Consider the following 24,829-nt stretch of genomic DNA (forward strand, 5'->3'; position numbering starts at 1 on the left):
AAACATCCTTAAATGCAACTTCCCGCGACTTAGCTATGTTTTGCCATCGAACAAGACTTTGTCCCCTCCCATCGCGGTGCCCTGATGATCCTCTGGGGTTTTACATCCCCGGTAGGGTCCCCCATGGCAGACGAGTCCGAGGTGAAGAACCAGACTAAGATGGACCACAGTTTCCCTTGAGCGTGTGCGGGTCAGCGGGGCCACCGTCTGGTACTCGAAGGTGGGTATCTTCTAGCCGGACCTGCAGCCCCGGAGTCTGGCCGGGCACAGCCCAGAGAAGCGATGTTGGCAACACCATAGACTCACCAACTGTGTGCAAAGGGGTCAGGATGTGTGGTGAGCTGGACCTTGGGGTTCCCGGCTACAAAAAGCCCTACGGCCAGCCAGGACATGGAATGTCAATTTTATGGCAGGGGAAGAGTCCGAGCTGGTATGTGGGCTTAACAAGATCCGAAGACATGTAATTGGGGTCTGGTATCAGTCCTCTTGAGAGGGGTTGGAATATTTTCTACTCAGAAGTTGCCCACGGTGAGAGGTGCAGAGCAGATGTGGGCATGCTTATTGCCCCTCAACTCGGCGCCTGTACGTTGGGGTTTGGCCCCGTGGAGCCTCCCTCAACTGGCCTCAGCTCTGGATATTGTGAGTCGATGGTCTGAAAACTTTGAAGACCTCTTCAATTACACCAACATGCCTTCCCAGGAGGAAGCAGAGTCTGGGAAGTCTGAACTGGTTTCTTCTATTTCTGACGATAAGGTCATTAAGGTGGTAAAAAAAAAAAAGCCCCAGGGTTGGATGAACTCCGCCCAGAGTTCCTAAAGACGCTGAATTTTGTGGGCCTGTCCTGGTTGACATGCCTCTGCAACATCACATGTAAATTGACGGCAGTGCCTCTGGTTTGGCAGACCACGTTGGTGGTCCCCTTTTTTAACAGAGAGGACCGCAGGGTGTGTTCCAACTACACAGGGATTACACATCTCAGGGTCCTTGGAAAGGTTTACAGAGTTGTTCTGGAGAGGTTGGTCCATCAAGGAAGTCAAATCTCAGATTCAGGACGGGCAGAGTGTGCTATTTCTCTTGGCCGTGGCAGAACGGACCCGGTCTAAATACTCACCAGGGTCCTCAAGAGTGCATGAAGTTCGTCCAACCACTGGACTTGATGGTATTCAACCGTGTCCCTGTGAGTATGGTGTACCGGACTCCCCGATATGGGCTCTTCGGTCCCCGTATGACCAGTGTCAGATTTCGGTCAGCATCGCCGACAGTAAGTCGGTTTTATTTCCAGTGAGAGTTCGACTCTGGCAACGTGGGAAAATTTGCTCTGAAAAGGGCTTGGAGCGAATAGGTTCAAGATGACATTAAGCTATGAACAACAACAACAAAGCAACGCAACTAAGACCCCAGATTCATGAAGCACCGTCGCCAGCCGAGAGGAACGCGACATTTCCGTTCGTCGAAGGAAGCCGTTACGCTTCCACGTGCAGTAAATGTCTCCTCCTAAAAATCGTCGAGAAGAAAATGTTCGTTTGTCATCAAATCAGCCACCTACGCAAACCTCCGCTAACCTCCCCGCGGCACGGCTCCCTCAAGACAACCGGGGGAACCTGCACCCGTGACACATCAAACATGCTAAAGTCGCAGCGTAGAAACGGGGGTATACCCTGGTTGCGCCTGTCAAATCTATTAAAAGTGCACAAAATGAAGCATGCAAAGTCTCGTCACTCCGCGCTGCGGCAGCTGCAGCACCGACATCCCCGTCAGGACTCGCCTTCCGCCACTGTCTCCATCCCGGCCCCTGCTGAAATCATAAACGGAAGCTGCGCGTCGTGAATACATAACCAATTAAAATTGCGCGGCGCCTCGCGGATATGAGGTGAGCAATCTATAAGTGCGACAATAAAGCCGAGACTTTTGTTTTCCGGACGGCGCCAAACGAGCGTTATTGGGGTCTCCCGTTGAAGGTGAACACATCAAGACCCGGCGGCGTCTCGCGCGCGCTGTGAAGGTGACTGGCGATCGCCCGGAGTCGGCGGCGTCAAAAGTGGCGTGTGCAATCACGGCTACGGCTCGGAACGTTAAAAAAAAAACAAAAAAAGTATTAAACCCCTCTCAAACGCTGATTGGAGAGGCTTTATGCGCCCACGGGTGTGTTTCAAATAAAAACCTCTCGACGGACGGACGGATGGATGGATGGATGGATGGATGGATGGATGGATGGATGGCGGGTAAATAGTTGGATAGATTTGTGCATACGGTGAGTATAAAAAGACCACACACCCCTGTGTCAAATCCGATTCCAATTAACAAACCACATTCAAACTTACATTACACGGAAGTCAGACCACACGTGCCATTATTTAAAGTGCCACTTAACCCCAAATAAAGTTACATATATAATATAGTTACATCTTTTTAAAGGGTTATAGCTGCTCTCGAAATAAGATTATTTTAGCAAAGCATTAAATGTGTGGAATTCACCAGTTCCGGGAATAGAAACAAGCCGCCATCACGCGGCACCATCGTAGGAGCCTGGAAAAGAATGGGCGGGTTCCCTGGTGGGTGAGTTAGCACACCTAGTTTGGAACGTTCCGCTGAGGCGCCGGACCCTCGCCGGAAAACCCGACGGAGTTACCCGCCGGGGGCAGCTCACCCGAGACGCGGCTCTCGCTGACAAGAAACTCTTCAAACTAGTTCACGGCTGCACCATTCCGACCCTCGAAATCATAAACCGAGGACTCCCCGCAGCATCTCTTCGATACCCGACATGTGACATTTTATGAATCCATAAGTGCGATATAACTTTATGCGCAGGGAGCGGAGGTCAACGCACCAGGTACGTCCATCAAACGGGAGCGGCGGGAGAGCGGTGGGCGTACCGGCGGCGAGGCGAGCTGACGGCGTTAAGTGTCTGGCGAGGATAATGACATCGCGCCTGAGCCTCTTACGGGGATAACAGCCGCGCGGTGGGGAAAACGGACACTACGGGAAAAGCTTTGCGTCGTCGTCCTTGGGACTTCGGTCCTCGTGCATCGCAGGACTTGGGTTTGGGGTGAAAAACGTCGCTCTCCGACGTGTGTTTGCGTGTATATGTGTTAATCACAGTTGGATGCGATGCTACTAAGGCTTGAAGCTCATATTTACAAGCAGAAAATTGGACAATACAGTCAAGTCTCGGTGTAAAAACTATTATTAATAGATTCCTCAGCGGGGTCAATGGACTAAAAATATATACCATAATTTCCGGCCTATAAGCCGCAACTTTTTTTCCACACGCTTTGAACCCTGCGGCTTATGCGGTGATGCGGCTAATTTGTCTAAAGGTAAGACCGGTGGAATGTATGTGCCGAGGATGTGACTTTTACCGGTCTGGCCATGTTAGCGCTGCGCTAGCGTGTCACTGCCATGTCTCAGTGATTTTTACCAGTATGTTTTTTTTAAGCGGCCCTGTTAGCACGGAACTAGCGTTAGCATTAGCGCGGCGGCGCTAGCATTAGCATGGCAGTGCTCGCATTAAACTCTGTGTACCGTCTTTGTGCTGTAAATATCTCGAGTTTCAATGTCGGTTTCAATCTGGCCACTTGCGGCTTTTACACAGCTACGGCCTATGTATGTACCAAATGGTATTCCCTTTACAAATGTACTGAGTGAGGCTTATAACCAGGTGCGCTCTGTAGGCCGGGAATTACGGTATATATGTATATATATATATATATATATATATATATATATACATATGTTCCTTGAGTTATCGGTTTAATTGTGCTTTGCAGGGGGTCCTCAGTTAATGATGGCTTTCTGTTCCTACAACAGCGACGCAGGCCCCGCATATAAAACAAGGCGATGAAAACGGGAAATATGCCAGTAAGGCTTCTTGTGCCATCTGGTTGCTACGCAAACTAGCTCATTGTAGGCCATTTGTAACCTAGAAACCGAATATGATTATTGGCATAAACCAAGAAAGCGCTGTACTAATTTTATCTTGATTTTCTTTGTGCTTGCTGCTCATTTTAATTGACTTTTTTGGGGGAAGGTTATTTTTTGTTTTTATCCTCTGTACTGTGTCCTTTTGTGCACAAAAAAAAGAGAAAGTTAGGAAGAATGTCATGAGCAAGGCTGGAGCACTGCCAAGAGGGGCGTGGCCTGCCCACCGCTCTGGGCGGTGCCACCTCTGGCACTCGAAATGTTGGGAGTTTTCGTCACGGGCATTTGCCACTTCATCGAGTTTGCACCGGGTCACCGGGTGCGGACACTGCTTCTGAAATAAAACCCACTGGACATTATGCCTTTGCCTCGGAGTCCTGCATTTGTGTCCTCCCCCGCAGCGATGGCTCATGACAAAGAAGCACAAACACATTGCCCGAAGATGTGCACCGCATCGGCCCTGTAGTACAATGACGCGATTATAGGCGTTATGTCGCTCGAGGCAAGAAATTCCAATTCTCAACTGATGGTTGCGTTGAACATTTTTTCCATTCGCCTTATACATAATCCTTGTGAAAGGATACACGGTGCATACAAAAAGTATTTACAACACACACTTGGCGCTGGTGATGTAGTGGTACATACTGCTGCCTTCCGTGTAGACGGTTTGAAGTTTGAGTCTCCGCCAACGCTCTAATAACAAGGTCCCGAGAACGGATTTTTAAAAAATGAAATGAAATTAAATCAGTGGGTTGTGCAGGATTGGTAGCACGGCGTAATACAAGGGGGGTGAAACCCATTTTCTTCGTGGGCCGCGTTGTAGCTCGGACTTCCCTCGGAGGGCCATTATGACTCCGAACCCACATAAAGGAATTATCACCTCATATAATTACATATACGCAACAAATTGAGGAAAAACTATTTTTAAAAATCAGAGGCCTATGAAAACATTGTTTAATTTTTTTTTTTTTTTTTTTTTGCCAAAAAGGGATTGGTAACAGGGGCACGGTGGATCAGCGTTGGCCTCACAGTTCTCAGGACCGGGGTTCAAATCCCGGCCCCACCTCTTTGGAGTTTGCATGTCCTCCGCGTGCCTCCGTGGCTTCTCTCTGGGCTCTCCGGTTTCCTCCCACATCCCAACACTCTAAATTGCCCCTAGGTGTGATTGTGAGAGCGGCTGTTTGCGCCCTGCCCCCCGCAGCGATTTTTGCAAAATAATATAAACTTGGAATCACATTACATTACAAATTGTTATAAATATTGATTAAGATCACAAAAATGTGGAAAAACTGAACCACTGCGAATAGTATTTAGATGTACTTAAATGCCAAGGGGCAGCACGGTGGATCAGCTGGTAAAGCGTTGGCCTCACAATTCTGAGGTCCCGGGTTCAATCCCGGAACCGCCTGTGTGGAGTGTGCATGTTCTCCCCGTGCCTGCCTGGGTTTTCTCCGGCCACTCCGGTTTCCTCCAACATCCCAAAAACATTCAACATTAATTGGACACTCTAAATTGCCCCTCGGTGAGATTGTGAGTGCGATTGGCTGGTTGTCTGGTGCCCTGCGATTGGCTGGCAAACAGTTCAGGGTGTACCCTCCCTCCTGCCCGCTGACAGCTGGGATAGGCTCCGGCACTCCCTGCGACCCTCATGAGGATAAGCGGCAAAAAAAGGATGGTTGGATAAATGCCAAGGAAATAAAGAGGAACAAAATAATGTTTTCTATCGTTTATGAGCATGCAATGACCATATTCTTTATAGTATAATGCACAATGTTCACATTTTAGACTGAGCAGTTTATTTATACATTGTTTATTTTTTAAAACGGTTGAGTTGGGGGTTTTTTTTTACAGCGCTGCAGGTTTGAGAGGAATGCTTCATTACACATCTCACAAAGTTACTTGTACTGTATTATTATTACTAAGTGGCATTTTCAATTTTTTACATTTTTCTTTTTTCTGTTTTTTAATCCTCCCCCCGAGACATGAGTCAAAACTGAATCTTGCCTCTCAGGGACCAAGAGTCACCATCTCGCTTTAAGTGGCTTTATCTGGTAAGCATTACACATACATGCTCAAGTCTGCCTCATCTGTTTGGCTGACAGGGGGTCGTACAGCAATTGTCACCCCCCCCCACCCCAACCCCCCCTTGACACATTTGATTTACGTCAAACAAAACAATCGCACAGGAGCCTCTCACAATTAAAAATAATAATGAGAACTTTTTCCCCACCTCCCGTGGGGATTAAAAAAAAAAAGATCATCTTACTGTTGGTGTTGTACTTGACTCCATTGATGTACTCGGGGCAGGGTCGCTCCACAATCCTGCCGGTGCTGCTCTGCGGCCAGCAGGTGCCGATCTCATCAGTGGTGGCGCTACAGAAGAAACCTTGCAAGATTCGAAACAAAACATAACCAAAAAAAATGGTCATAATTGACAGCTTTCATGCGAGTTGTCATTTCCTCACCGCTCCCTGATTCCTTACCGTCTGCGTTCAATTGCGACAGCGAAGTGTTGCCCCACAGCGTGTCCGGCGACGCGTCCAGCAAAGTGCAATCCAAGTCCGCCCAGATGATCGGGTTGAGGGTCGCGTCCATGGTCCCCGAGGGGCGCGCGCGCACTGAGCGCATCCGAACCGAGCCGGTGCGCCTGGCTCGTGTGCGGCCGGCGGCGGTTGGAAATAATTCGCTTCACCCCCTCCCTCCCCCCCCCCCCGACAAGCGGAGGACTCGCACTCCCGAGACGCGCGCCCTGGCCAATCACAGCCTCCTCTCATCATCGCCATCATAATAATCGCCATAAAAATAAAAAAAATAAAAACGCCTCAATCATCGTCAGCCGAGAGGAAGATCCAAGCTAAAACTTTTACCTCGACTTTGCACGGTTGATATAAAAGTGTGGCTTTTGTATAAAATAAGAGTTTCCATAACTCGGTGGGTTTGTTGGTCGGCTACTTATGACGTCACCAATCCAAACCCGGAAGAGGCGTTCCGAAATTCGTCTGCGTGCAAACCATAGCTAGCAAAACTTCCTGATGTCATGCTAGTTTCAAAATGTGTGTTTTTTTTTTAATCGGTGTCGTCAGACAAAAGTTAAATACATGTATAACATTTATTGATACAAACGTGATAAATATATACTATTATATATGCTGGATTCTGATATTTTTTGGCTTGGCGATGCGTATCGACTTTGTGGCCCGAGTCGGTTGCGGGCGTGAGGAAGACCAAAGCTAAAATAAAAGATGACAGAAAGCCTTAGTCCAAATTGAACTTTGGTCTGTTTATTTTGAAGTATGACTTCATATAGCATCATAGAAAACAGCGGCAGGTGGCTTTGTTTAGTTTATTCACACAATGACAAAAAATAGGGTTATTAATTCCTTAGCAGTGCCTTAAAAACAGCGACAAAGAAGAAATAATCTTTTTTTATTTAGCAGCGGTTATAAAGCGTAAGAGTGCGTTACGGCCAGCCAATGATTTGCGCTGTTGATTACTCCTTTGTTTTACATTTAAATGTAAATGACGGGTCGGCGGCAGCTCCGAGTTTGATACGCACTTCAGTTATGAATAATAATGATGTGAATTTAAAGGGAAGACATAACTCACATGCATGACTTCTCACGATAATGACCCCAAAAAATGATTCAACCTGATTTCTCCTACAGAACCAGTTGATCTGCGTCAGACTTGGACCGTCGCAATTGTCGTCTAAAATCTATCGTTTTCGATTTGTCAGTGTTTTGTGTTCAAAAACAATTTTTGAACATATGTATCCATATTCATAAGCCGCTGGAAAGGCGGCGCGAGTGACTCAGGTGTTTGTGTCTTGGGAGCAGGACCAAGGATCACGGAGCAAGGAGGTTGCAAATAAAGAATTGAGATGCACCCCCTGTGTCCGTTCTGGGCCCCTTGTCGTCTGATTAGTTTCACCTGCTCTCATCACTCATCCCCTTATGGGACAGCCAATCGCCTCCTACTTCCAGCACTTGTGTTTGGCCCAGCTGTGTCACCCCCCCCCATGTAATTTGACTGAGTGCACATTTCCGCTCGATCGCGGTCGGGTCCTGCTTGTTAGCGATCATTGCCCTTGAAACTCCCTTCGGTCTGTTCATTGCCACTTGAGGATTGTTTTCATAGAATAAACACCGTCGAAGGTTCGGCCGAGAGAAGGACCGAAACGGGAAAGATCAAAGGTTTGCGTATTTTTCCTCAAAGTTTTACCCGAAAATACTCAGCCTGTAAAACAGAACTTTGTCATCTAGGGTGGGAGAGCTTAAAGGTCCACTGTCATGAAATGCATGATTTTTAGTACATTATTAATGAAAAACGGTAGCCGGTATGGACACATCTATTTTTTCACCACAAAACCTGATTTTGACGCCATGAAAATCCTCTCAAGGGATTTGAAGCAGGAAGTGGCGTTCAGGGCAGTAGCGAACGCAAGCGGTCTCGTTTGTTTATCCTAGTTTTACCTGCTGGAAGGTAGCTCGTTGTTCCTTCGTGTTAGCCAAAACGCCGGCTCGTTGTATTGCTGGATATTGCTCGAACACTCGGGAGGACGGATTCGCTCGTCATACTTTTCCAAAAGACCCGGTTTGTCGTGAAAAATGGATTCCACAGGTGCAAAGGATGAGAGGTTTGTGGGTTCCAAATGACAGGTAGGTGTGTATACAGCAACTAAAAAAAATAATAGTTAGCGGGGGGGGGGGGTGTAATCCGAAAGTCAGGGGGGCTAAACGTGTCTGTGCCACTCTGGCCGAAGCCGTGATCGGCGGACGCGGCGCCGGGCCGCGGCGACTCATCTCATGGATCGGACGGGGAGGCGGTTTGGCTGCATCGTTGTCGTTGCTCGTGGGCGGCGTTGTTTATCACTGCCGTGGAGGTGGATCGGACGGGGAGGCGGTTTGGCTGCATCGTCGTCATCGCTCACAGGCGGCGTTGTTTATCACCGCCGCGGAGGTGGATCGGGCGGGGAGGTGGTTTGCCCGCAAGCGGTTTGGCCGTGATCCGTATATCATCTAAACACTTCTCGAAACGATAGGGTAATATTGCCACTTGACTCGGTTGTGAGATCTTCTTCAAAAAGAGCTTCCGTGTCCGAAGGGGCGTGTTCGTCTCCTATAGTAGGCGGCGCCGCGTGTTTTCAATGGCGAATGTCCCAGTGTGACATCACAGACAGAAGATGGAGCCAATATGGCGTCCACTTGAATGTCAAATGAGACTTCCACAACTTTGTGCGTGGATGACGTGCCCTCCGCTCGTATTTATTTTTTCGTCTAGACATTGAAGTGAATAATGCTATATGTATTTTTCATTACAATTTCTATTTTAGAATGTTTATAGGCATGACACTTGGGCTTTAAATTATTGGGTTCAGGGGAGACTTTTTTTCCTCCGAGGACACGCACTCAATCAAAGCAATTAAACATCTATCTATCTATCTATATCTATCTATCTATCTATCTATCTATCTATCTATCTATCTATCTATCTATCTATCTATCTATCTATCTATCTATGTAAAACTAGGGAAATAAAAATGTGCCCATTTTAATAGAAAAGTGTTAATGTTATGATGTGTGCAAAATTCACAAGTTGTTCTGAAAATAAAGTTGTCAAATAAAATAAAGAAAATAAAGAAGTCAAAGTGTAACGAGCATGGAAAGCCATTTTAAAAAGTGAATTAAAAAAACGTTTTTTTGTTTTATTGCGGACCCCTCGGCGCTAGCCCGCGGACCACCGGAAGTCCAGCGACCCTATTTTAAGAACCGACGATTGAAACCAACTTCACTCTGCTGATTACATAAAATTATCATTTGCGAGGAGCCATTTTTTCCTGCCACGCGAAACAAACCGTCTGGCAGATTAGCACCCCCCCCCCCCCCGCCCTTGACTTCCTTATGCACAATTTCGACGTCTAATTAAAATAAGCAGCGTGTGTCCGTTTTCAATTACAATTGGACGGATGGTAAAAGCGAGACTTGCCACCGCCGCAGACGCCTCACGCTGTGCGGAGTTCTAAATCGTCCCTCCACCTTCCTTTCCCCGTGTAAAGAGAATCATTTCCTGATTCGAAGCCTACACGCGACGTCCGGCGTTTTACGTGTAGGTTAGAACATTCCGGATCCGGAGAATGAACCACGGCGCGGTCGTCCCTCGCTACATCAGCGTTTCACTTATCGCGACTTCACTGCAGAATTTTGTTGTTGTTTTTCCCGCCCCACTTTCATTATACAGTGCACTCTGTCTCCATTAGCGTAAATGTCGTTAGCTAATTGAATGTAGCCGACCGCCGCTAGTTCGAGTGATTGTAATTCAGAACCGGGTGGCGTAGGCAGAGCGGGGATGGAAACAGCCGCAGGTGCTCGTTCAATCACTTTATTCAACAAACGGGAACAAAATACAGGAAGGGAAAACATTATTAGCATCTCTGAGCGTCGTAGCGTTGTGGCTAAAGGAAATAGCTGAACTACATGACGTATGCATGCGTCCACTTCTACGTCACAGTGCGGATCCGCCGTCTTTAGGTGTGCGCACTTTCGCTGTCACATTTTCCATTGTGTACAGTGAAGAAAATAAGTATTTGAACACCTCTTTCCCTCGGTCAGAGGATTGAAGATGGGTCGTGGCAAGGTCTTTCAACGTGACCAGGACCCGAAGCACACAGCCAGGAAAACCGAGGACTCGCGCCGTAAGAAGCATAGCAAGGTTCTGGCGTGGACTAGCCAGTCTCCAGACCTAAACCCAATAGAAAATCTTTGGAGGGAGCTTAAACTCTGTGTTTCTCGGCGACGGCCCAGAAAACTGTCTGATCTAGAGAAGATCTGCGTGGAGGAGTGGGCCAAAATCCTTCCTGCAGTGTGCAAACCGAGTGAACAACTACAGGAAACATTTAACCTCTGTAATTGCAAACAAAGGCTACTGTACCGGGTGTTCAAATACTTATTTGCAGCTGTATCACACAAGTAAATCGTGAAAAAAAAAAAAATCAAACATTGTGATTTCTGTATTTTTCTTTTTTAGATGATCTCTTTCACAGTGAACATGGACCTACGATGAAGATTTCAGACCCCTCCATGAATTTCTAAGTGGGAGAACTTGCAATAGAGCAGGGTGTTCAAATACTTATTTTCTTCACTGTACGTACATGTCACTTTCGAATCGGCGACCATTCATCCTGCCTCTGTTGGCCGGTCTGATGCAAAGTTGTTGGCAATGAAAATGGCCAATTTCCAGACATGGATATCCCACCATTTTCTCCGTAAAGCTCCTGAAGCCCAAGGTAACAAGTCAGCGTGAGACTGCAAATTTCAGGCCCCTCCATGGTTTCTAAGCGGGAGAACTTGCAATATAGCAAGGTGTTCAAATACTTATTTTCTTCACCGTAGAACAGGGGTGTCAAACTCATTTTCGTAGTTCCGGTTCCCCCCTGAGGGCCGGTATGATTGTGAAACAATAAAAAAAATTTGAATCGCCTCATTATCTATTCACCGATTTGGAATCCAAAATCAAGGTAAATGGGCTTTTTGGGCTATTGTTCACGTTTGGTAACACAAAAATGCTTGCAATATTGCAAAGATGTCATTTATGACACGGTGATTTGAAATTTTAACAAAAATCCTGGAAGTTGACACACACGACTTGCCTTCACGGGCCAGATCTGGCCCCCGGACCTTGAGTTTGACACCTGCGGTGTAGAATGCGTGAATCGCGACCCCAACTGGGCACCCCATATGTAGTTGTTGTTGGTGGAGTGCATGCATGAAAACTTAAAATATATATAAATAATAGCATAGTTACTTGATCATCACTTTGCGGGTTTCCTTGGCAGCTGTGGCAACACTTTCATAAAACAAAGAGGCGAAATTTGGCAATTTGAGAGGCTGCTGGCAATGATACAGCCTGGCGCACTTTGATTTTAAAATGCGACGTTTCCAAAACGCGGTTCACCCCCTCAAGATGAATTGGCCTCTTGATATTTAAAGAATGTTCATCTGAATTGGAAATCAGCGCTCCCGACACTTCACATTCCCCGAAGCACGGCGAGCTTGCGGAAGGTTGAGTGGTGCTCCTTTCCCCGTCACCTGCCGCGAGAACACGGCGCCTCGTCACACCCGTCGACCGACATGCGACACAATACGCGGCGCACCAGATGGGTAAACAAACGCCATCGAGTGGTCTTGGATTCGTTGGCGTCGTCTGTGAATATTTTGACATTAGAAAAATCGGAGCTTTTTCTCGTCTCAAAGGACCGTCACGCGTTGCAGTGGACTGGAAGTGGGTCGGAAATGCAAAATCCGTTGGCGCGTTAAGACGGGAGACCGCCGTGAGCTTGCACTTTACCTGGTTGACATGAAACGTGACCTTTGCCAATGACCATTTGGATACGGAGGACTCATGGGAGAAAGTTCCGTGGTCTGGAACTGTCTGAAATGGAAATTTTTGGTCATGATTTGGAGGAAGACGGATGATCAGTTCCATCCCAAGAACGCCGTCCCTACTGTGAAGCATGGTGGGAGTGGCGTCATGCTTCGGGGGTGTTTTTCTGCACATGGGACAGGACGACTGGACCGTATTAAGGAGAGGACGACCGCGGCCTCTTCCCCTCAGTCAGAGCATCGAAGATGGGTCGAGGCTGGGTCTTTGACCCGAAGTCCACGGCCGGGAAAACCAAGGAGTGGCTCCGTGAGAAGCATATCAAGGTTCTGGTGTGTCTCCAGACCTCAACCCAATAGAAAATCTTTGGAGGGAGCTGAAACTCCGTGTTTCTCAGCGACAGCTCAGAAACCTGTTTGATCTAGAGAAGATCTGTGTGCAGGAGTGGTCCAAAATCCCTCCTGCAGTGTGTGCAATCCTGGTGAACAACGACAGGAAACGCTTGACTTCCGGTATTGCAAACAGAGGGAGGCTACCGTACCAAATATCAACATTGGTTTTCTCAGGCGTTCAAATACTTATTTGCAGCTGTATCACACAAATAAATCGTTAAAAAAAAAAATCATACATTGTGATATCTGGATTTGTTTTTTTAGATGATCTCGCTCACAGCGGACATCCACCTACCATGAAAATTTCAGACCCCCTAAGTGGGGCAACTTGCAATATCGCAGGGTGTTCAAATACTTATTTTCTTGACTGTATTTTTGCCTTTTCCCATTTTTAATAATATTGAATACACCCATCCTTCCTTCATTCCATTTGGCTGCCGTCCCCATCGGTCCTCTTTATTTATCCTCACTGGTTCGACCTCGGGATTATCGTGCGCATTTTAACCGATATGAAGCGATCACAATCGTACGATTTATTGTTTACGTTTGCTCGAAATAACATCAGATAACGAGCTGCAGTACATTCTGTCTAAAAAGACAAAAGACATTATTTGCAGATAAACCGAACCTGAAAAATAACGATGCTGTGATCTATTCGCCGGCATTATAGACACGGGATCTATTTTTGTCTCGGGTATTTCTGATTGGCGATTGCAATTTCTCAAGGAGTTGCAATTTAGCTCACCGCGAGTAACGACTTCAGGTGGACTCGTCTCGACTCTTCGTCACGTGCCGCCGTCTCTCCTGCTCTCGAGCGTTTCTTCCGCGGGGTTCCGAATTCGTTGCCGAGCGCTCGCGAGGCGCGCTAATAAGAACGTGATGAAAGAGCCACGGGGTGAGGCCGATTCCGCGCCGCGAACGGCTCGTATTAAACGATCAGTCGCTTTTTAATTTTAGACAGCTCGAGGAAGAGAATGTGGAAAGCGTGTCGCTCTCTGACACGCGACGGATGTTAAAGCCGAGTCGGTATAATTGATGCAATTGATGCAGTGGGGGCGGCACGGTGGACCAGCTGCTAAAGCGTTGGCCTCACAGTTCTGAGGTCCCGGGTTCAATCCCAGCCCTCCCTGTGTGGAGTTCCCATCTCCTCGCCGTGCCTGCGTGGGTTTCCTCCGGGCGCTCGGTTTCCTCCCGCATCCCAAAAACACGCAACATTAATTGGACACTCTAAATTGACCGTAGGTGTGATTTGGAGTGTGGCTGTTTGTCTGGATGTGCCCTGCGATTGGCCGGCGACCACTTCGGGGTGCTTCCTCGCCTCCTGCCCGTTGATAACTGGGAAAGGCTCCAGCACTCCCCGCGACCCTTGTGAGGATAAGCGGGAAAAGAAAAAGGATGGATGGATGATATAGTAGGGGTGGCACGGTGGAGCAGCCGGAATGTGTTGGCCTCACAGTTCTGAGGTCCCGGGTTCAATCCCAGCCCTCCCTGTGTGGAGTTTGCATGTTCTCCCCGTGCCTGCGTGGGTTTTTCTCCGGGCACTCCGGTTTCCTCCCACGTCCAAAAATCATTCAACATTGATTGGACACTCTAAATTGCCCCTAGGTGAGATTGTGAGTGCGATTGGCTGGTTGTCTGGTGCCCTGCGATTGGCTGGCGACCCGTTCAAGGTGTACCCCGCCTCCTGCCCGTTGACAGCTGGGATAGGCTCCAGCGCTCCCCTGCAACCCTTGTGAGGATAAGAGGCTAAGAAAACAGATGGATGGATGATATAGTGAGGGCGGCACAGTGGAGCAGCTTGAAAGTGTTGGCCTCACAGTTGTGAGGTCTTGGGTTCAATCCCGGACCCGCCTGTGTGGCATGTTCTCCCCTCCCAGATCCCAAAATCATGCAACATTGATTGGACACTCTTAATTGACCATAGGTGTGATTGTGAGTGCGACTGGTGTCTGTCTCCATCTGCCCTGCGATTGGCTGGCAACCCGTTCAGGGTGTGCCCCGTCTTTCTTTCGGCTTGTCCCGATAGGGGTTGGCACAGCGTGCCATCGCAGGTGAACGCTCGTATTTGTTTGGCACGGTTTTTACGCCGGATGCCCTTCCTTTTGCCCGTTAATAGCTGGGATTGTCTCCAGCACTCCCCTGCGACCCTTGTGAGGATAAGCGTCTAAGAAAATGGATGGATGAACGATACAGAAGGTGTGGGGTTTTTTTTTGCGAATGACTTTTAAGGGGGACTGCACCAAGATGCGTTCCTTTGTTCATCCATGAACCATTATCCAAGCCGCTTATCCTCACAACGTTCACGGGAAAGATGGAGCCTATTCCAGCTAGCATCGGGCGAAAGGCGAACTACGCCCTGAACCGGTCACCAGTCAGTCGCAGGGCAGATACCGACACCATCGCTGAGCGGGAATCGATCCCGCGGTGCCCGCACCGAAGGCAGACGTGTTAGTTAGTTAGCGGCATGTAATGTAGCCTCGTGTTTGTTTGTTTGGGATGTTGTGGTTAAAAAAACAACAACAAAAAATGTAATTTTTTTTCCCCCCACTGCGCTTTGGCAGCTTCACCGCCACCGGCACATTAAAATCCCAGACGATCGGAGCGACCCAATTTAAGCGCGCCGCAAAAATATTTTTTCTCCGAGTGAAGCTCGATGATTCAGCGTCTCTCGAGTCCGGCCCTCAAGGAGAGACTTTGCAGCTCCTTTTTTTTTTTTTTTTTTTTTTTAGTTTTTGTCGTTATCAAAATATGTAAACACGAGAAGTCATGGTAAAAAAAATACATTTGTGCTGTTGCGGTTAATTACATTTCCGAGTCTGTACTTTTTACTTTAAGTGGAGAATTTGCAATAAAATCACTCTGTGCACTTCTTGTGCCTCGCGAGCATAATGCCGCAGTCTCACGCTGACCTGTTACCTCGGGCTTCAGGAGCTTTACTGAGAATATGGTGGACTATCCGTCTCGTAAAGTAGAAAATTGGCCATTTTGTTTGCCGACAACTTTGCATCAGACCGGCGAACAGAGGCAGGATGAATGGTCGCCGATCCGAAAGCGACATGTACGTACAGTGAAGAAAATAAGTATTTGAACACCCTGCCATATTGCAAGTTCTCCCGCTTAGAAATCATGGAGGGGTCTGAAATTTTCATCGTTGGTGCGTGTCCACTGTGAGAGAGATGATATTATTTATACAATTTTTAAGGTTTCATGCATGCACTTTACCTTTACAACAACCAATACATTATATACGCACATATGAGGTGCCCAATTGGGGTCACGATCCACACATTCTACACCACAGGTGTCAAACTCAAGGCCCGGGGGCCAGAACTGGCCCGCGAAGGCAAATCGTGTGTGTCAACTCCGAGTATTTTTGTTAAAATTTCAAATTGCCATGTCATAATTCAACATTTTTTATTGTTTAACAATCATAATGGCCCCCAGAGAGGAGCCACAACTACAATGTGCCCCACGGGGAAAAACACGTTTGACGCCCCTGTTCTCCAGTGAAGAAAAAAAGTATTTGAACAAACACAAATCACGGAGGTGTCTGAAATTTTCATGGTAGGTGCCTGTCCAATGTGAGCGAGATCATCTAAAAAGACAAATCCAGAAATCACAATGTCTGATTTTTTTTTAAACGATTTATTTGTGTGATACAGCTGCAAATAAGTCTTTGAACACCTGAGAAAACCAATGTTAATATTTGGTACAGTAGCCTTTGTTTGAGATTACAGAGGACAAACGTTTCCTGTCGTTGTTCACCGGGTTTTGCGCACACTGCAGGAGGGATTTTGGCCCAGTCCTCCGCACAGATCTTCTCTTGATGGAACTGGTTTCTGGGCTGTCGCTGAGAAACACAGAGTTTTCATACGCAATTTCATAATTGCACGCCATGACAAATGGCCATATTTGAGAGTTACCCTCGTGCAAGTTAGCGAGGGATTAGTGAAGTGAAGTTTCATCCGAACCTTGCTCGCAATTTTCAACACCGTAAACCGCTTTAAGTACTAAGTACTTTTTCCACCTCTGCTTATCGTACACGGCGCAAAAATTGCATCGCGGGTGCGCATTAAAAGCAAGAGCGATGAGCCGCAAGGCTGACCGTGTTCGAAAAGACAACGCCGGCGAGGAGAAATGAATTTCTGCGGGGGCTTTGCGTGACTGCACGTCAGCTTAGGAAGAGCTCCTCAGCGCCTGCGGCGAAAAGCCCGCTGCCGCGCGAATATCCTCACAACGTGGGCCTCGGTCGACGATAATTTTGGCCCTGGATCAAGAAGGGATTCCGGCCGGCGGGTGGCTTTTCCATGCCAGATACGACCCAAACCGCTCGAGGGATTGTGACGCAAAACACCAGAACAGCGCGTGCAACATATTGCGCGAAGGGCAGGCCGACGTCTAAATCATTTCAATGCCGAATTTAATCCCCCACTAGGGTCCAAACACCAGGTGGCGTAAATGACCTCTTGGAATCGCTCTTCATTTTTTGTGCTTCCCCCTTTTATCCAGGGAATCTCATCCTCGCTGCCGTTTTTATACTGCGCAGTCGTGTTAAAACTTCCGCGCCGTGTGCCGACCGCAGCGCTTCCTCACACTTTTCAATCCAAACTGAGTATTTTTCGCACATTTCTGGGAGGACGGCTCCTAGTTTAGATCTCGTCGGATTGCCTGCTCGCTCCGTTTGCGGATTAGACCGCTATTCCTCTGAAGTCGCACGGGAAAAAATAATCTAAACATTCCGCATTCGGGGAAACCACAGATTTTGTATTTTCCCCTGCGACAATTAGACTAAGGGTCCGAAACAGAGGCTAAGTGAATGATCTATTGCGATCGTCTGTCGTTCTCCAAAAAAATGACAATCCAGGCTGAGGTGTGATTTATTGGTGTTGGGAAAATGCAAACAAGATCGTCATTTGTTTACACCCCCCCCCCCTCCCCCACCCCCCGTTGACGCTATGGAGTAATGCATCATATAGCATCGGCACTTCCTGAAATCATTTCTTTTGACGGTCACAGTATTACGCAATGCAATCCGCAGCCGTAATACGCACACGTACACACACCCGAAGGAGCAAAATGGAAATGGGCTTCGAACCATGAAATAATGATGCACAAACCGTTGATCTCTTTACATTCTGTTTGATTATGTTATTGCTGTATTTACAATATGCTTTTAATACAAATAAAAAGTCAAATAATTTTTTGGTGAGGATAAACAGGGGGGGGCACGGTGGGGCACCTGGTAAAGCGTTGGCCTCACAGTTTTGAGGTCCTGGGTTCAATCCCGGACCAGCCTGTATGGAGTTTGCATGTTGTCCGCGTGCCTGTGTGGGTTTCCTCCGGGTATTCCGGTTTCCTCCCACATCCCAAAAACATAAAACGTTAATTTGACACTCTAAATTGCCCCTAGTTGTGATTGCGGCTGTCGTTTGTCTCCATGTGCCCTGCGATTGGCTGGCGACCAGTTCAGGGTGTACCCCGCCTCATGCCCGTTGACGGCTGGGACGGGCTCCAGCACTCCCCGTGACCCTTGTGAGGATAAGCGGCAAAGAAAATGCATGGATGGAAAAACAGATAAATGGTCTTTGTTTAGTTAAACTGGGAAAAATAATTTGAGATGTGAGTGTTTTGAGTACAGTGAGTCCTCGGTCTACGACTGAGATCCATTCCTGCAATAGTGACTTTTCGACATAACTCGGATTCCAATTTAAATCAAAATACTTTGTATAAAAAGCAAATACATTGAAATACACAAGATAATGAATGTACTCGGGATTACTGCTGAGAGGTGGATGGAGAAGAAGAAGAAGAAGAAGAAGGGGAGGCTGCGCTGAGCTATCGCCAAGGAACCTGGTCCTCAATCCTCTCCATCTCGACAAGTCCCAAAGAAGCTTGTTTTGTGATCATTTTATCCGACATAGGACCAGAACCCTTCACGTGCGCTAAAAAAAAAAAAACGGGTTTCGTCTTTAATAAAAGTTTCTCTCCTTTCTCCAATCTTTTTATGATCTTGAGCTCCGGTTTGCATGGTCATGCATTTTCTTTTGGGTGCAGAAGCATCGCCAAAAGACGCAGCTTTCTTCTTTGGGGCCATAATATCTAAAAAAAAAAGGGGGGGGGGGGGAACGCGAAGATACTCAAGCAATAGCCAGACAAAATGGCCGACGGGGGACGGCCGTTGTACTTAAATGGACAACAGAATAACAGCAAAGAAGAAGCAATAGCTGTTGATTTCTCGTCTCATATTCCTATTTCTACGCCAAACCCAAATGTTTCTGTTCTCCGGCCAAAAATGAAAAGGAGGCTCAGCGTTTCAATAATTTTGCAGGAGAGTTTTTCGAGGAGGTGTAGCCGGGAGCTGTCAGTCACGTTGCGATTATGCATCACTTGGTAGGCAACACAGCGGGGAAAGCAAAGCACGCTGAAGTGTCTTTACCCGCCCGACGGACACAAAACCCACATTCGTATTCGTCTTCGGTCTGCGCTCCGCCAACGTGCGGTCAACAGCTTTTGCCAACTGATATGTGTTGAAAGCAAAAAAATATATATTCATTACATACTGTATTTCATTGGGGAAATACCTTTTGTAATAATGAATTACCATTTTAGAGAGGAAAATTATTCCAAAAATACTTCACGGCAGTTTTCGGAATTTTTGTTGAGTTAAGGCAGCTTTCCAATCTCATGTTTTATTGAATGTCTTTTCAGACAATAACGTATGACGCGTACGTTGTGGGAGGAAATAAAGAAATGTTGGCTCGCAATTTACAAATTAAGTGCCAACGTGACCTTGGCGTTCTGGGGCTCTTTGTCGCGATAAAAACCTTTTTAAAATTCCCACCATACGTCGTAAATTTCAATTCATCACCTTGAAGTTTCAAGCGAGTGTCAAGTTACTCTGGCAAAAATCGAGTTAAGTTATGAATTGCGTCATAATTGACAACATTAATCACAATCAATCACCACGTTGCACTCACTACTTGTATTTGTATTAGTTAACTATACTAATAAGTCCACAATCAGATATCCATCCATCCATTTTCTTTACCGCTTATCCTCACGAGGGTCGCGGAGAGCGCTGGAGCCTATCCCAGCTATCAACGGGCAGGAGGCGGGTTTACACCCTGAACTGGTCGCCGTCCAATCGCAGGGCACATCGAGACAAACGGACGCACTCACGGTCACACCTTGGGGCAATTTAGAGAGTCCAATTCATTTTGAAAGTTTTTGGGGATGTGGGAGAAAACCGGAGTGCCAGGAGAAAACCCACACAAGAATGGGGAGAACGTGCAAACTCCACAGAACTGTGAGGCCAATGGCTCACCAGCTGATCCACTGTGTCGCCAAAATCATATATATATTTTTTAAATCATTGTAAAACAGGCCTCAATATTGTTTATAACTTTACGGTCTTTGCAATTCAACAACCACATCAAGGTTTGTTCATATTTGACCGGCTAGCAGCGAGTTAAACCGTTAAAGTCGCTGTAGCTCACCCGTCTTTGCGGGTTGCCGTTATCCTTATCCACGTTTCAGGAAAAACATAATCCTTGAATGCAAATTCAATCATCTTTGGAGCTCCCGTTACACACAAAATGCAACTCCCCCCCCCCCCAAAAAAAACAAAACAAAACAAAACAAAACTAAATGTACATCGTCTCGGAAATGCAGAGGACCAAAAATGGAGTTCCAGTCGACGTCAAGCCTCGCGAACACCAAATCGGACTAAAATTGGTGACTTGGGTCTAACTCTGTGACTGGGGTCCCCCCTTCTTCGGCCGCATTCTATTAAGAGCAAAATGCGCACATGAATTTCAATTTTCACCGCGTCGGGTCTCTCGCATCAGCATGTGTGCACCGTGTTGATTTCAATCTCGTTATTATTACATTCCTAGCAATAATATTCATTTGTTGTAATAGTTTTTTTGGGGGGAGGAGGGGGCGTAATTTGGCTTTTCCCTCTTCTGTACTCTAAAAAAATGTACCTGTAACCATTAAATAAATAATTCTGAAAACCCAACTGCTGACGTCTTATCTCAAAGAAACGTGCATTTAAAACGGAGGAACTAAAATCGACTTCCTTGTTTTGTTCATAATGGATGATATCTGCCATATGAGGGCCCCCCCCCCCCCCATTTCCTGACGCGATGTCATGCTTCAGAAGAACAGACAACCCCAGCTGAGGATGTGCACCCGTGTCTCCGTGTGGATCAGACATAAATATATGAATGCGCCATCCAAGTGCTACGCGGTTCTTCTGCCCACCGCGACGAGGCGGCGAGACGTCTGATCCGCCGGGTTCCTCCGGAGCCGTTTCGGTGCACTGCAACGAACATGACCCTCGGTCGATAGTTTTGCGTTTCCCAGCAGTAAATTTGCGGTGATGCGCCGCCGTATGCTTTGAGCGATTTAAAAGCTACACGGGGAGGACGGTATTCACCATTTCACAGTAAAGAAACCGATGTTAGCTAGCGCTGCTTTCGTCGGTACCGTGACTTATTTGAACCCACCCGGAAGAAACGTTACAACCGTAATTCCGCATCTCTTCTGATCCCTCTCGGCACCGCTCGCTCTGCTTCTGCTTACTCGTCTTATGGGCGATTGCTGGGAAACATTTTTTACTCGCACGGTTTTTACGCTGGCTGCCCTTCCTGACATAATCCGACTATCTTTTAACTGGACTTGGGAAAAACGGTTTCTCCGTATTGGGCCCCAGTCTTCCCACATGAGCAAAAGATGCGTGTCCGGTAGATTGAAGATTGTGAGTTGAGCTTCCGTGCGAATGCTTGCTTGTCTAGACCACAGGTGTCAAACTCAAGGCCCGGGGGCCGGATCCGGCCTGCCGCATGATTTTATGTGGCCCGCAGAGGTATCAAACCTGTACCAAAATTTCAAATTTTCCCATCATATACGATAACATTGAGAAATTACAAGCATTTTTGTATTTACCATAAAACAATAGTTGGGAAAAACCCATTACCCTTGATTTCTGATTCCAAAACTAGTTCATAAATTTGATGAGGAGGTTAAGGATTGTTTTATGGTTTCACAGCCACACTCTGAGCGGAAACTGCAAGTACAATGCGGCCCGCGACAAAAATGAGTTTCATACTCCCGGTCTAGACCTTCACCGTGAATGGCCGGCAACCAGCCCGTGGTGTAGCCCGCCTCTCGGATCTAAGTCAACTGGGATGGACTCCAGCGCACACGCGAGCCTCCTGAGTTTAAGCGCTATAAAAAAATGGATGGTTCCATAACATTTCAGTAAAGTCAGTACTTAATGTATTTGCAGCTTACGAAGTACGGCGGACAATCTTACATGTTTCAGTCCCATCACACCAGTGACATTTTCCTCTCCTCAGCAATATTAAAAAGCATTTTGGATTTATCAGCACTTTACAAATGTCTTTGAGGTACCTGCTCCATAATCGATGGTGATCCGTGTGCGAACTTTGCTCCGGATCTTTCGGGCCAGCCCCGTAAGGAGAAGTTTTCCCGAAAATGTCAGGTTTATTTATTCTCAAAGAAAGCCTTATTTCGCTGGATTCGGTAGAAATATTCCTTCAAGTATGACGTCATAAAAGCTCCTGCATCCAATACACAATCCACAATCCTATCCGGTACATAAAATGGATTGATGGACACGTGAATGGCAATCTGATATTTGGTTCCCTGATCCGATGGGGTCGTTTCTCTTGGAGCCTGGTATTTAACCAATGATTCGATACGTACATCGACACAAATCACAGCTCGGCTTTGGAGCAACATCTCTGGATGCCGAGTTCGAGGCTTAAGGCTGTCATGAGCCAGCGGAACGGGGGCGGACCCAAATGCAGGACTCCCAGGCAAAGGCATGATGTTCAGTGGGCTTTATTATGAACTGAAGATAACACACTCCAAGAAGAAAGCGAGCTTGTCTGGTAAACACACATCGCGGTTGCAAACCGCTCGTGTCATTTTCACGGACCTTTCCGATAGCGCTCCTAAGCTCCGCCCCCTTAGCCATGTCCCACAAGCTTCCAAAATGGCGAGTGAACAGGACATGTTTGAAGTTGATTCTCTATCGTGTATTCCAGATAATATTGGGGTATGTTTTTTGCCAAATGCGTCAGACTTGTCCAAGAGAGTTCTACAGAGAGGTCTCAACTATTTCACGCAAGGATATGTACACGGAATTAAGATTTTGGACGGGGCAGGACGCAATGTCAAGAGTTACAGCGAAATGTTGGCGATCGATGCAAAAAAGTTTGACGCCTCACAAACTTCATGTTGAAATCCAACAGGATAAAATAGTGGAAGCGTACTGCGCACGTAAAGCAGGGTGGGTACTTTTTACATGGAAAGATCACAAGTAATATCATTGCGGTCTTAGAAGTGAGTGGGTGAATTCATTTGCCTTGGCTCGTAATCCAACCCAGTGCTCTGTCTTAAAAAAGTCCGATGTGATACAAATAGACGTATCACTAACCCGACTCTTTGGCATAAAATATTACACACTTCATTCAGTAAGTCAGTGATACACTAACAAAGTGAAAGCTGATCATAATTCAATCAAACTCTTCTAGAGAAGATACTTTTCCCGCACTTACCTTTGAACATACAGCCTTGTGTTTGTCGATATTGTCCACATTGAGTTGTACGTTCGCTCTTCCGCGAGCCTTAATCCATCGTAGACGCTTCGTCAACTGTATTTTAGGCTTTGGAAAATGATTCTAACCTAGCCGGATATCTTTCATCAGAATCGCGCGTTCCCCAAGCGCATCTGAGGATCATTTTCTTCGTGACTTTAACTTTTCCAAGCGCCCGCTACTGACAACCGGCATTGCTTGTGGGACAATGCGGCGAGAGGGGTGTGTTAAGACAACGCGGCTATCTGATTGGCTATTATTGTACGAGTGATTGACAGGTCGGAAGGGTCCAATGTGGCGAATGACTCGGAGGTGGGGACACACACACACACACACACACACGGAGATACACAATACAAACACTCAACACAACCAGCTGCTGGTCTATTCATGTAGATGCGGCGGACTCAACCATATTCATGAGGAACATAGCAAGCCACGCAATTTGTTCTGTAATGGAATATTTTACCCGCGTGCTCCCTTACAATTCCAAACTATGCATGCAGATGACATGCAGTCGAGTTCATTTCGTAACTTTGTTCTCCGTCTACTCTTTTGTTATTCACGCAGCAGCAGCGAATTCAAAGTGCCGCAGTATATCATCAGCCAGGGCGGGAAGGCGGCAATCGATGATTCCATCTGCTCGGTCACAAACAAAGCGGGCGGGTGCTCGGCCGACAGTGAGACAGACGTATTGTCCGTGGCGTGGTGTTGTTTTTGTCGGAACGGTGCTCAGGTGAGAAGGCGCGGAAACAAAAACAAAAATAAAAATGAAACAAAAGAAACGATGCGGTGCGGTTCTGCGGTTAACGCCACGTTCTTATTTAGTCATGCGAGGGCCCGAGGCGAGCTCGGTCGCGGGGCGCTCCTCCATCCACCGCAAAGATTTTCGATATTACTCTTTATCATCAACTAAAAGGTGTGGCTCTGTGAAAATTGTGTTTCCTGAGCAAGATAAGTCAACGATCTCAACGCTTTTCTTGCTTGGAAATGACTCGACATTTAATTTTGTTTGGCATTTTGACCACCTTCATATTTTTCTTTTTCCAGTATGAAAAACGTCACGTCAGAGTTTCCGCTTTACTGCGTCCCTGTCGGCCGACACTGACAGCAGTACTAATGCTACAGGCGGGAACATCTGGCGTTTGCTCTTGTCGGTTACGCACGTTGTGCACGTATGTGATGCTTAGATGGAATAGTCCATTGCGTACGAAGGGAAGGCGACCATTAGAAATGATTTCGATGTGTTTTTGAGGGTGTCAATTATGACTACAATAATAAAAACGGCTTTAAATTGAATATAATCAGTTATACGGGCAATCTTCGGACCCCGGGAAAATGCCTGCATTTGGCTAATGCTAATTAGCCTTACAACAAGATCACTCAAAACTGAGCCTCATTGGCAGAATTTTGTGAAGCATCATTTGTCTGGGATGCCATTACGTGTACCTAACAAAGTGGATGCTCAGTGCATATTACCAAAATTATGAAAAATAGGGTGTTGGTTTTTTTTTT

General features: G+C 46.9%; 1 protein-coding gene and 1 long non-coding RNA gene across 7 annotated transcripts in view; both read right to left on the reverse strand.

Annotated features, from left to right (window-relative positions):
- Nucleotides 1–6,884, reverse strand: part of LOC133510532 (corticotropin-releasing factor receptor 2) — a 56,774-nt gene extending 49,890 nt beyond the window's left edge. For 2 of the 6 annotated variants that reach the window (XM_061838553.1, XM_061838555.1), the window contains exons 1-2: nucleotides 6,402–6,883; nucleotides 6,185–6,304 (exon numbers count right to left, since the gene is read on the reverse strand). In XM_061838553.1, coding sequence (XP_061694537.1) covers nucleotides 6,185–6,304; nucleotides 6,402–6,546 — 265 coding nt within the window. In that variant the 5' untranslated portion in view covers nucleotides 6,547–6,883. Of the gene's footprint in view, nucleotides 1–6,184; nucleotides 6,305–6,401 lie in introns of all 6 variants that reach the window. The other 4 variants (XM_061838552.1, XM_061838556.1, XM_061838551.1 and 1 more) reach the window with 4 other exon arrangements.
- Nucleotides 6,885–16,354: 9,470 nt separating this feature from the next.
- The window catches only part of LOC133510873 (uncharacterized), a 45,372-nt gene continuing 36,897 nt past the window's right edge, over nucleotides 16,355–24,829 (reverse strand). Inside the window, exon 4 of the long non-coding RNA XR_009797728.1 lies at nucleotides 16,355–16,536. This is a non-coding gene — a long non-coding RNA (uncharacterized LOC133510873). The remainder of the gene's footprint in view (nucleotides 16,537–24,829) is intronic.

Source organism: Syngnathoides biaculeatus, chromosome 13 (assembly GCF_019802595.1).
Source record: "Syngnathoides biaculeatus isolate LvHL_M chromosome 13, ASM1980259v1, whole genome shotgun sequence".
NCBI lineage: Eukaryota > Metazoa > Chordata > Actinopteri > Syngnathiformes > Syngnathidae > Syngnathoides > Syngnathoides biaculeatus.